This window comes from Sciurus vulgaris (assembly GCF_902686455.1).
Source record: "Sciurus vulgaris genome assembly, chromosome: 8".
NCBI classification, from domain to species: domain Eukaryota; kingdom Metazoa; phylum Chordata; class Mammalia; order Rodentia; family Sciuridae; genus Sciurus; species Sciurus vulgaris.
This window is the reverse complement of record NC_136468.1, coordinates 15,115,437-15,128,836: the sequence shown is the minus strand read 5'-3', so window position 1 is coordinate 15,128,836 and position 13,400 is coordinate 15,115,437. Positions and strand designations below refer to the sequence as shown.

At 42.7% G+C, this 13,400-nt stretch overlaps 1 protein-coding gene across 11 annotated transcripts in view; it reads right to left on the bottom strand.

Annotated features, from left to right (window-relative positions):
• Positions 1-13,400, bottom strand: part of DENND2A (DENN domain containing 2A) — a 117,675-nt gene that overhangs the window by 46,633 nt on the left and 57,642 nt on the right. For 6 of the 11 annotated variants that reach the window (XR_013765562.1, XM_079150089.1, XM_079150087.1 and 3 more), the window contains 2 exons: positions 10,689-10,790; positions 6,018-7,097 (listed from right to left, as the gene is read on the bottom strand). Coding sequence is in view for 10 of the 11 variants with exons in the window: in XM_079150089.1 (XP_079006215.1) it covers positions 6,018-7,097; positions 10,689-10,762 (1,154 nt within the window). In the remaining variant the exon portion in view is untranslated. Of the gene's footprint in view, positions 1-6,017; positions 7,098-10,688; positions 10,791-11,530; positions 12,908-13,400 lie in introns of those variants that run through there. The other 5 variants (XM_079150083.1, XM_079150090.1, XM_079150082.1 and 2 more) reach the window with 2 other exon arrangements.

The following is a 13,400-nucleotide window of genomic DNA, read 5'->3' as shown; positions in this document are numbered from 1 at the left end:
ACCATTGTGTCCAAAGTCCAACAATTTCCACCCTCCAATGAGATATAACACACAACTATTCATATGATACATATTAGCAATCATGGTCTGTTTTCCAAAGTAGCTACTATTGTAATAAATGATTTTACTAAATCAAGTTTCTCAGTTTTCAGAGTAACTTTTGATCTGAACCTCAAATTAATCAATTTGTTACTTTGAAGATTTTAAACATTTGGATTTTAGCCATGGTAATTCAGGGTTATACCATGGGTTGACATCCATGTTGACAGAGACAGTCTCATAATGACAGAGACTGCAATGTGGCTGATAAGTTACCTTTGAATGTTAAAACTGAAGAGAGAAGAGTGTTGCTGCTCAGTCAGGGAGCTTTGGGGAAAACTCAGTCATATGGAAGGTGAATGATGGGATTGATAACTGCACAGAATGATGTAGTAGAACACATGACTCAAAAAGTCCATGTCCTCAAAAAGTTCTGAAAGTCTTACATTAAAGACCCAAGAAAAGGCTGAGTCTATATGATGCCAAACAATCAGTTGGAAAGTTGGAATCTTGGCCAATGTAGTTATTTGGTTTCATAAAAATCCACACACTCTTTCACATGATCAAATGAAACTAAAATGTAACATTTTTAAATTTAATTTTATGTGTGTTGATGATAGGGATTGAACCCAGGGCCTTGCACATGGTAGGTGGGCACTCTTCTACTGAGCCACATCCTCAGCCCTTAAGTTGAAATATTTTGAGTATGTAGATACATGTGAATTTGGGATGTTGCTTATACTTAAAAATCTTTATATAACTTTTCTTGTTAAATATTGGCCTTAAGGCATTCCTGCCAAAGTTATTAAATGTATGCCATAAAAATACATAACCAAGTTAATGTTGCTGTAGGAACCTTATCTTTGGAATTTCCTGACATTTGAGGATTTCTCATTTTCCATTTTAGGATTGAAAGCATGAGTCCTTGCATTTAATTTCCTGAGGCTTTAGAGAAATAAAGAAAAAAGAGCAAAGAAAGGGAAAAAAGAGGGAGCGAGAAAGGAAGAAGAGAGGAGAAAGAAGGGGAAGAGAAAAATAGGAAGAGAAAGAAAAGAAAAAGAAAAATACATTTTCTCAAACTGAGGATCTGAACGCACTAGTCTGGCTCTTGATGAGGTGTACTAATTGGCCAGTGAAAATAAGCTGAATATATTCTCTAAAGCTCACAGCTTAGCTGTGTAATTCTAAACCCTCAGAACCTCAAAATACTTAATCATTTCTTTCTTCAGCTTTGGCTTGGCTTTTCTGCCTCAGAGAAGGCAGCAAGTCTGCCAAGTTCATGGTTGAGCTTTTTTTCTTTCTTTCTTTCTTTTTTTTAAGAGATAAGACCACAATAAGAGCATACTTTATTCCTCCCCACTTTTTTTGAGAACAGAAAATGAACATCTTGCCCTAATCACCTCCATTATACTGTTTTAAACAAAATGAAAACTCTAAAGCCAAAATTCTTAAAGCACAGCTGATGCAACCATATTCAAACTGGCCAAGAAAAATTTCATCTTTGGACTGAAACTAAGTAACTTTAGCTGGTTAGAAAGAAAATGCTGAAAGACTGAAAACAGCAGATGGTAGCTGAGAGAGAAAAGATAGTGGGAATAACTATTCAAACAGACAATTTGCCTGCCCTAATGGTGACAGAGATGAAATATTCCAGTTTACCAAAACCAACCCACCCATGGGGCGTGAGGTCCTTGGAGGAACAGCCCCAAAATGCCACAGAAGCGCTGCCCTGGGAAGCCACGGACCAGGAGCAGGAGAAGTCAGGACACTCTCAAGGAAGCTGGTTGGTGCTGGTTGGGGAAAGGAGTTAGAACTGGGAGTTGAGGCCTGGGGTACAGTTCAGTCACGCTTAGCACGCATGAGCCTGGGGTTCAATTTTCATCATCAAACCCAGCTCCCCTCCCAAAAAACAGAACTGGAGAGGGGTTCCACTTTCTCCAAACATAATGAAGGAAGTCTCTAAATTCTTCTACATGCCACCAGGGGAAAACCTAAATAAACTCTCTGGTTTCACCTGCTGTTGACGTAAAAATCACCAATTTTGGAGGTCACATGGCTGGGGAATAAATTATGTCTCCCGCTAGTTTTTTTTTTTTTTTTTTTTTTTTTAACACTCTGACCTGTGGTGATAATGGTTGCCTAGGTTACCCTTTAGGGATGTGAAGGCCATTTTGCTGAAGACAGTGACTCTTCACCTGAGTCCTTAGATTTTCCACGATAACTAGAACAGAAGGAAAATGCTTGGCCTCTGTCTTCACATTGCATGTGTCTTCTTTGCTGCCTTGACCTTTGGGTCAGATTCTGTTCTGCCTATGGACATGCTGACCGTCTGAGACACGTTTTATCCAGAACTAAAATACAGGGTTAACCTGACCTAGACTTGCCTCGTTTCTCTTACCCACTTCAAGGCTAAAGACTCTTACCACTCACCATGACTGGAAATGTCAAACCATGAAATGGGTAAAAAGAAATGGCACCTGAGTTCCTGAAGATCTCTAACTATTCTGAGAAAAGACATGAATTTTCCTCACCTATATTAGCCTATCCCTCTCTCTCATTATTCCTACATGGAATCTATAACCACTCACCCCCTTGAAGGGGAGAAAGTGATTTGTGAGCAAAGTTTTCTCTTCATTCTTTGGCCACTGAATCTACCTTTTTTGCCCCCTAATACTTATCTCTTGGACAATGGTTATTTCATGGGATGAGTTTCTGATTCTAAGTACACACTCACATGCACTGGTATCAAAGCCTGATAAAGGTAATACAATAAAAGCCTTTATTGACCAGTCTTCCATATGGAATACTACTATAAAAATCTTAAAATAGCTGGGTGCAGTGGTGCATGCCTGTAATCCCAGTGACGGGAGAGCCTGAGACCCTAAGCAACTCAGTGATACTGTGTCTCTAAATAAAATACAGAAAAGGGTTGCGGATGTGGCTCAGTAGTTGAGTGTCCCTGGATTCAATTCCTACTACCAAAACAAAAATAAAAACACCTTAAAATATCAGCAAATGGGTGGGGTACAGTGGCACATGTTTGTAATCTCAGGTATTCCAGAGGCTAAAGTAGGAAAATGAAAAGTTCAAGGCCAGCCCGGGAAACTTAGCAAGACTGTCTCAAAATAAAATTTTAAAAAGGGGTAGGGATGTAGGTCAGTGACAGAGCTCTTGTCTAGAATGTGCAAGGGCCTGGGTTCCCTCCTGGTACCAAAAAAAGCATTTTTTTAAGGTGTCTCTTAAAAATAACATACAAAATAAATAGTTTCCTTAGAGGCCCTATAATGAGAAAAAAGATTATATTAACAACTGCAACAAAAAGATAAAATGTTTATGAATAAACTCAGCAATGCACAGAACTGAAATTAAATATAAGCATATAGTTTTGTGTGAAATTTGATAGTGATATAGGGAATATTAAGATAAATACAAGCAAGAATTGTCAATATATTTTTTGAAAAAATAAGGAAATAAATAGGAGGTTTATAATCAGGAGACCAAATGATTTCTTTTTTGGCACATGACATAATAGCAAATACAGAAAATCCAGCAGAATCAACTAAGTGATTAGCAACAAGACATTTCTGTAAGCTCCACTAGATATTAAAGTATATTATAAAGCAAAAATAATTTAAATAGTTTACTACTGGAAAGGATATAGTCTGACTAATTAAACAGAATGGAGAAAAAAACAGCCAACATTTATTAAGGATTTATTATATTCCAGACTGTTCCAAATTTATGTTTCTACATATTAACTCTAATTTTCTCAACAACCCTATGAAGTGGATACTATAATTATCACAGATGAGTAAAATGAGTCCAATGAAAATTTAGTGGTTCATACAATGCCATACAGCTAGTAAGTAGCACAACTAGTAAGTGCTCTGGTTTCAGAGTTCCCTCTAATACTATAAGATACATAATATGGCATGACCTGTCAACCAGGAACAACCTAAGAGTCATCAGTAGGGGAATGGCTAAATAAAATACAGTTTATCAACACAATATAAAGAATGTTGTAGTTAAAAAAGGAAGACAGTGCTGGTTGTGGTGGCACATGCCTATCATCCCAGTGACTCTGGAGGTTGAGAAGGAAGGGTCACAACTTTGAGGCTGGCTTCAGCAATTGGAGAGGCACTAAGTAACTTATCAAGACCCTGTCTCAAAATTATAAATAAAAAAAGTCTGGGGATGCAGCTCAGTGGTAAAGCATCTCTGGGTTCAATCCTTGGTACAACCTCCACCCTCCAAACAGAAAGGTGGCAACATTGAAAAAGCTCAATGATATACTAAGTAAAAATATGATATATACAGCATGATTTCATTTTCAAAAGGAAGTAATTTACATATGCATATAAAATTGTAAAATATGAAATCTTTTTCCTTGGAAGAGAACATAAGAAGTTATGTTATTTGAAGGTAAAAGAGTCCTACCTGACAGACCACACTGAGTGGGGAGTGACATCATCTAATGTATACTTTCGGAAGACTTCTCTGGCTCCTGAGGAATGAGCATCCTGGGGGTGGGCAGTGGATCCAAAGTAGTTAAAGGAGTAGCAGTGGAGAAGATGCAGTCAGAATCAAGGTAAAGTTTTAAAACCAGGACTGAAGGACTTGCTGATGAATTAGATGGGGTGTGTGAAAGAAAAGAATCAAAAAAGACTACTGGCTCTCTGGCCTAAGAACTAAGTGAAGGGTGATGCCATTTAAGAAGATGATTATTTTGGGAGGAGATGGGTAGTTAGTGGTGTTCTGGATTAGAATATAGGTTGGGACATGTTAAGTCCCAACTATTACACAACCAAATCGAGATCTAAGCAGGAGATGACTACACAAACCTGAAGCTGGGATTGGGAGTCAGGACTGGAGATCTAAATTTGGGAATTATAAGCATGTAACTAACATTAAAGTGACAGAACTGGATGAGCTCACTTAGAGGGTGGGGGGGAGTGGAGGAGAGAAGTCCCTGATCTGATCCTGGCTTGGAGTGGGCAGGGGTTAGGAGAAGGGGTGCTACTTGAAACAAATAAGGAGAGAAGCCAGAGAAGAGGACTTCCCGGTCAGCAGGGAAGTGGCTGAACCAGAAGTCAAATGAAGACAGTGATTCAAGATGAGGCAAGTTAGCAGTTGTCCTCAAATATCAAGACAGGTCAATTAAGAAAAGAACAGAGAATTGGCAATTGGACTTACTAAGTAGGAAGGTTCCGGTGGCCTTGGGCAAGATTTGCTTCTGGACGGAGGGCCAAAGTCCAAATGGAGTGGGCCAAGAAAAGACAGAAGGCAAAGAAGGAAAGTAGGTACAGACAACAGTTTGGAAAAGTTCTGCTCTAAACCAGGTTTCTAGATTAGTGGGTATTAAATAAATTAGAAATGGACCAAAAATGATGTTTCGAAGCAGAAAATTATTTCCAAAGCATAGATTTTATTTTTAAGCATTAACATACTTTATTATTTAATGTTCTGTTTTAATATTATCAAATACAGTGATGCACCTTTATGAATAAATAAGGAAACGAGGCTTCGGGAAGTTAACTTGTTCGAGGTTACACAGGTAAACAACAGGCCAGGGTGGACCCAGACAATGTGCTTTTCAAGCCCATTCCAAGAGAAAACATGAAAAGAGAGTTGCAAGATCCAAGTAGCTACCAGGCACTACCAGTTAGAAGACTACAAATTTCACACAAATTCTTCACTTGACTCTTGGTCACTGACCCAACTATAAGTCTTTATCACATATGAAGGGTAATTTTTAAAAGCAAATACTCTTTTTTTAGGAGTGAGAACAAACATAAAACGTGTGGTAACCATGCTTTCAGGTTAATCAACAAACTAATTTATGCTATAAACAGTCTCCAATAACTAAGAGTGAGATCCCTCAGTTTAATGTGACAAATAATTATGCTGAGAAGAGGCAGCTGGGACCAGGCCTAAGCTATAGCACATTTAAAAAGCTGCACCAGTCAGGCGGCACCTACCTGTGGTCAGCACTGGGCCTCTGCCTCCCGGTCCAGAGCCTTCTGTTCACAGAGGCAGGAGGTGGGGAGGAGGGCAGCGGTGGGGGAGGCAGGGCCGGCAGGGGAGGCAGGTTTCTTTTCTCTTTCCTGAAGCCAACGCCTGGGTTCCCTTCCTTGTCTCCCTCTCCGGCATGTTTGAACGTTCTCCGGGGTTTGGGCAGGGGGTTGATGAAGGGCTTTGTAGGGGACCCCTCTGTGGCCTCAGAGGTGGGCTCCCTGCCCTCTGGGTCCAAGTGGTGGCCCCTGCGGCCGGCTTCTGTGCCACCCCGGTGGTTCTCGGGAGGCGAGGGCTCCTCCTCTGCCTTGAGAGGCAGGCAGTGTGGGGAATAGCAAGTCCCTGGCAACTGGGGATCCAAGCCCGCCGACCCGTCCTTCAACGCCTGCTCCAGTTTCTTGACCTGCTTCAGCACCGAGAGGTGATCATTCTGGAAGCGCGGCTTGCAGAACCTCAGCTCCCGGCCTCTGCCCCCACAGGGCTCTGGCTCCCGGTCGGGATGGCAGAGGTCTGGCCTCCTCTCTAGGTCCTGATCCCCAACTTTCACTGTGCCTCTGCACCTCTCACTCTCAGGGCTCTCTGTTTCAGACCTCAGTCCATTCTTAGCTTCCGCGACACGAGTTCTCGCGACCTCGCTACTTCTGTCCATCACGCACGACGGCAGGTAATCCTCCTGTTCGTCCACTCGCCTGCCAGCTGCTGCAGCGGGCAACTCCTTCTTGCCTTCCCACTCGGAAATCTTGTCCTTTATGCTGAGGGCCTTGTGCCGGGCTCCAGCTCGGGCGCACAGGCGGGGGTTCTGGACACCATCTAGCTCCTTCCTTCCGGCCCTGCTGGCTTCGTTGGGGCCGAGGTCTGCAGCCGGGCCACTAATGATCATGTTTGACCCGAACATGTCCACTCTCGCCTCCAGCATGAGGTTGTTCAGGCTTCCCAGGGGGTTCCTTCTGAAGGGCGACTCCCGATCAGTCTTGGCAGAAGGGATGTAGGACTGAAATGGTTGCCTTAGAAGGGCTTCTCCAGCGGCTGGACCTTCCACCTTGACCCTGAGCCAGAAAGACAAACACGGGGTGAGGGGATTCTTAGTTGTGCTTGGCGGGTCATCGAGATTCACTAGAACTTACTTATAAATGTTACATACTAGTTGCAAACCACAAATGTTGATATCATCATTTAAAAAAACCACTTCTATGTTCCTCTTGGGCAGATAGCATGGTGGAATAAAAAGCAGCAATTGGGTTTGAATCTTTTATTTTTTAAAATTTTTTTTAGTTGTAGATAGACATAATACCTTTATTTTATTTACTTATTTTTTTATGTGGTGCTGAGGATCAAACCCAGTGCCTCACGCAGGCTAGGCAAGCGCTCTACCACTGAACTACAGCCCCAGTTGAAGTTTGAATCTTAATTCAACCACTAAGCATGGGCAACTTATTTAAGTCTTCTAAACTTCAGTTTCCTCACCTGTAAAATGAAGATAATAATGATAACAATATGCATCTAATGAGGAGGCTGTAAACATTTAATGAGCCAGTCCACATAAAGTGTCTAGTATATAAGTATACAATAAATGGTGGGGCTATTATTTTCCCCCCAATAAATACAAAGTAACTCTTTCTTTCTCCCTCCTTAATTCCCTCCCTCCCTTCTTTCCTTTCTCTTTCATTTACTTAATTTGCAGTGCTAAGGGCTCAACCCAGAGCCTAACCAGGAGGCAAGTGCTCTACCCGAGTCACACTCCTAGCCCCGGATTAATTTCATGAGGAAAAAGATCATACAATCTAAGTATTCCTTGTTTTTCTTATCCATGGCAATTCTTTACAATGACTATTTAAAAACTAAAAGAGGGCAGGTATAGTGGCACACATCTGTGATCCCAGTACCACAGGAGGGTAAGGCAGGAGGATCACAAGTTCAAGGCCAGTCACAGCAACTTGGCAAGACCCTTAACAATTTAGGGAGAGGCAGACTCAAAATAAAAAATAAAAGGACTGGGGATGTGGCTCAGAGGTTAAGTGCCCCTGGGTTCCATTCCCCAGTACCAAAAACCAAAAACTGAACAATAAGTCATGAAGTTTTTGCTAATTCTGGGCTTGACAACTATCCTGAATTGGGTGGGTAAAGCCACAATGAGTTGAGTGTACTTAGAATGAACCTCCTCTGGACTGTGAGCCCTACTGCAATAGACTGTCACCAAGGGTAGTAGTTGTTTTGTTGTTTAGGCCTGTTTTTGCTACTGCTGCTCCCCCAGGACCTAAAACAACACTGGCAGAGCAAGTAGCCAATAAATATCTGCTGTATAAATGAATGTCTGAATAAACAGGCAGATGTGGATTTTACACATGGCCTAGAAATGCACTGTCCAATACATTTGCCACTAATTCCTATTAAATTAAAGCTTTTGTCCCTCAGTTGCACCAGTTGCAAGGTAAGTACTCAGTAGCCTCATGTGGCTGACGGCTCTAGAGTAGGCAGAGCAGAAGGAACACTTCCACGATGGCAGAGAGTTCTGGTCCAGAACATATACATGGGGATATAAACTTCCAAATGTGATTTGAGGAGATTAGATAGTACCATGAAGACGCTAAAAATTATTTTGAAAGAAAAACATTTTTAAACTCACTCTACTAAGAATGAGAATATGTGTTCTGAAATGCTAAACATTCTTCCACCAACAAAGTTATAACTGAGCATGGTGATCTTAGAAGTGCTGAAATTAGCAAGCATTCATGGACCAGCCTCATGGGCACATTTTCTGAATATATATAAATCTGACTCTACAGGGATTCAGAAACTCCAGTTAAGGTTCTCCGTACGGGATGAATCATTAGCAGTTTCATGCATCCTGTTACTATAACTGTTCATTCCAAAGACTAACAGTTGTCTATGTAAAGACTTGTCCCTCAGTTGAGACACTGGCACACAAATTATGCTGGTGTTCTTAGTTACACAGCATAAATTAGAAACTTGTGAAAATGTAAACACATTTTCCATGGATATGAAAGCAGAATTCCTTATTTAAATAAACAATTAGGATTCGTAACGGAGTACTTACAAAAAAGAAAAATATTTTTAATTGTCCTGTCAACACTGATGACATTTGCATGAATTCAGATTTTAGTCAGAACCATGATCAGACTATTGCTATTTTACTGAGGGCTCAAAAGGCAGGACTTATAGTCCCTGCTCTTATGATGCCACAAGCAAGATGTAATAAGAGGACAGACACAAAAACACAATTAGGGTTAGTGCATGCTTGGTGACAAGTGATGACAGAATATATAACCATCACATGCAACTGGACCATATTGCACAGTAGATAAATACATGGGGTTTAGAATTGCAAGGATTTAGGTTTGAGTCTTGCTCCATCTTTTTCCTTCTTAAAATAAGAATTCTAGGGCTGGGGTTGTGGCTCAGTGGAAGAGCACTTGCCTCACATGTGTTAGGCACTGGGTTCAAGCCTCAGCACCACATATAAATAAATAAAATGAAGGTCCATCGACAACTGAAAATAAATAAATAAATAAATAAAAATTCTGCCAGGTGTGGTGGTGCATGCCTTTAATTCCAGCGACTTGGGAGGCTGAGGCAGGAGGATCACAGATTCAAAGTCAATCTCAGCAATTTAGTAAGGCCCTAAGCAACTTAATGAAACCCTATCTCTAAACAACATATTGGAACTTTCTGACTGCAGAGGCCAAACTGATCTTGTTTACTATTCTTGGTACATAGTAAACAACTGGTAAATATGTATTGAGTCAATGAATAAATGAATGGCTAACTTAATATTCATAATGTGCCCAGAGTACAGCAGACATTATAAATCTTGGTATCAATAGTGGTGACTGTGTCATTATAATCATTCCATTTGTTGTCTAAGATCCCACACACCTGGAGTGACTTTTCAGTCACTGAGGCCCTAGCTGGACTGAGAAGGAACAAAGGATGGCTTGCCAGAAGAGCTCTTCAGATTTATTGAGCTCAAGCAAAGAAGGCAAGGGTGGTGAAACCGTTCTAAGTGTCCCTGAAGACAGAGTACCTTCTTCATGTGTTATACTCAAGAGTTTCCAGAGTTCCTGTTTTCAGGATTCTGCCATCCCAAAATGGGCTTGGGTCTATGGGACAAGCTGTGACCAGCTAAGTGATTGCCAAATGCTTTGTAGAATGTATCAGAGTATCAGTATTTGTAGAATGCCAGAGTATCAGAGAAAAGGCTCCATCTGGGAGTAGGAAACCAATATGCTGATATAAAATGAGGAAGATACAGATGCAAAGATTCAGGGGCTCAAAGATAAGTGAAATGCTTGCACGTGCTAGTACTTAGAAAAATAACCCCTGGCCTGGAGTGCACAATGGGGATACGGTCTAAAGTCACTAGAACATACTGGGCACCAGTCAGACTTCTCTTGACTACTTTGGTCTGAGTCTTTTTGTTGTTCTTATTAGTTGTACATGACAGTAGTGGTCTGAGTTTTAAGTGCAGTGTAGGGAGATGATTTATGGGAGGTTCATTAGAATGAAACCTACTCAGTTCAAGGAGTAGGGTCAGTGAGGAGGAAAGGTAGTGGCAAAAGGAAGGAGACTAAGAAGCAGGCCTAAGTTGCGGGTGAAGCGCATGGGGTGATGATTCTTACTTGTGAGCCAACCTGTAACTCAGGTTTTCAGTCTGGCTGTGGCTGCCCTCGGCTGGCCTGCACACTGTCATCATGTCAGCAACAAGAGGAGCTCCAGGTGGCCTGGGGGAACAGGGATGCACACTCAGTGAGCCCTGCCAGTCAGGCCTCCCTGCCAGGACAGCAGATCTCGAGTCCACACTCCACACTCTTTATCCCTGACCAATTTCACCCAGGAGTGGGGATGTCAGAAATGTGCCATTCAGACTCCCCACCCCAGGGGGCACAATGCTGAGACACCCTGTCTCAGACCCCCTACCAACCTCCTTATTTGCATCTTTTAGCCAAGGTCATCAACAATTTTAGGAAAACATATAGAAGCCTCCCCTTATCTATGGGGGATATGTTCCAAGACCCCCAGAACTGTGGCCTAAAACCACAGTTACTATGGAACCCTATGTCTAGTTTTCTCTTTTACCTGCATACCCAGACGAAGTTTAGTTTAAAATTAGGCATAGTAAGATATTACCAACAATAACTAATAATAAAATAGAATAATATGCTGTAATAAAAGTTATATGAATATAGTCTCTCTCTCAAAATATCTTATTGCACTGCATTTTGGGACCATGGTTGACCAGGTGGGTGGGAAACTGTGGGAAGAGACACCTGGGGGACAACTAGAACCTTCGCCGAACTTAAATATAATGAATCTGGGTGCTTTTTCAGGCCAAGAACCACTGTAATGAGCTAACAGTCCCCAAAGAAGAGTTGTCCCCTTATTTAAAACAAAAACCAGAAATCTCTCCCCTGGACTACTCTACTCTCCTGGCCTGACGGTGCTGGTGTGCGTAAATCCATACCCGCCTTAACCATGGAGTCCCACCAGGAGAGGGTCTCCCAGCTGCTCTCAACCAAGGAGGAGAAGCCCCTGGTCACTGGGTCATCTGTCTGACCCATGGAAAACTAGATCATCTTGGCAACCCTAAAAAATAAAAAAGATCAAGTGGATGCCAAAGAAGAGGCCTCAATTCTGTAGAATGTTCTAGTGTCTGACTCCAAATGAACTCAAGTAAGTGACCAAAGTATATGATTTCTACAGCAAGTCCCTGGAGAACTCTGTGGGAATGTCTCTCAACCCCAGCACAGATGGACACTGCTCAGGTAGAGGGGGTGAAGAAGACGAGGCCTACCAGAAAGGCAGCAGGATGGGTTATATTCTGGAAAGCACAAACACTGAAGAGCTAGTCTCTCCCAGTGGACAGGAGCTGCCTTCTTGACTGAGAGACTTGGGGATTCACGTTCCTTTTCCTCTCCCCACTCCTTCTCAAGTTTCCAATACTCCTACCCCTCTCCCATGCTGGTTTACACGTTGGGTCACAGGGCACCACTGTCTCCAAGAAATCAAAGGGCTGGGATTTAAGACATGCAAATAACTCTTGGGAACAGGAAGAGACAAAGAAATAAGTGAACACGGGCTGCAAGAGTAGAGAGCGGGAGGCAGAGAACCCTGAACTGCACCACTAGGACAGGGACCCACAGGCCTACCAAACTGGGTGGTTGTGGAGAGGGCATGGAGCTGGGGCCTACCCATGAGCTGGCTGTCCCCTTACTAGAAACTCTGCAGCACTGTACATTCTGGTGTAGATCTGTGTTGCAACCAAGCCCAGTTCTTGAAAGAAGCCAGGCTCCCGGGCTCACCCATCCTATGATGCGGGAGAGCCTGAAAGGCCTTTCAAGGACAGGAAGGAACTCATTGTCCCTCTCATAATGCTTGGCACAGATGAGGCTTCTGGAGCCTCCCATGTAGCAGGCCCACAGACAGTGCCCTTCTGTCCTCCTCTGGCAGAGGGCCACAAGGGATGGCAAAGGAGCAGCTACTCTGCACCCTGCTCCTTGCTCTCCAGGGGCTGCACTCTGGCTCCACACAGACCAAATCCACACCACCCAGCCCTGTTCTGTATGAGCCAGGACCTTCCACCCACCCTCCTCCTTCAAGCTGGCACCCTCTTCACCATGACTGGGGCTAGGCTGTATGTGCACAGTGCTCTGGGAACTCAAAGAAAAGTAAGGCTGGGCCTCTGTTCTCAGGGAGGGCACCAGGACTGTGCTGGCGTCACCAGCAGGCTGTAACCAGGCTCTCCCTCCAAGGGAACAGGTTTCCTACTCATCTCAGGAAGCAGAGCTTTTCCAAAAGAAAAGCTCACTATGTCTAATGCACAGAGACCACATACAGACTTCGAGATTAAAGATCACAAGAAGCACTTACCCTCCAAAAACATGGTGCTGAGTGAATCAGCTTCCCATCAGGCAGCAATAACTTCTAACACTAAAACCAGAGGCTCCAGACAAACAGCTGATGCTGTTTTCTGAGGGCAAGTTCAAGTGGTCTTCAGAGATTGGAAGTCAGGAGGGCACAGAAACCCCTACACACTCAGCAATTGGCACATCAACACTTACGAATCCAGAGCTATGGAAGATGCTGCTCCCATTAAAATTTTACTTTTCCTTTTTTGACTCTGATGATTAAAAATAATAAATTAGCCTACTTTGCTGAGAGTACTTGGTGACTTAAACTATTGCTATAAATGTTACTATCATTTTGTAGTCTGGATAATGGAGTCATTTCTCAAAGTGGGGTCCACTAGGGATCTGTTCCATTAACCTGGAAACCCTGGCAGACATGAAAATTTTTGGGTACCTCTCTTAAGTACCAAAACCAACTATCTGGAG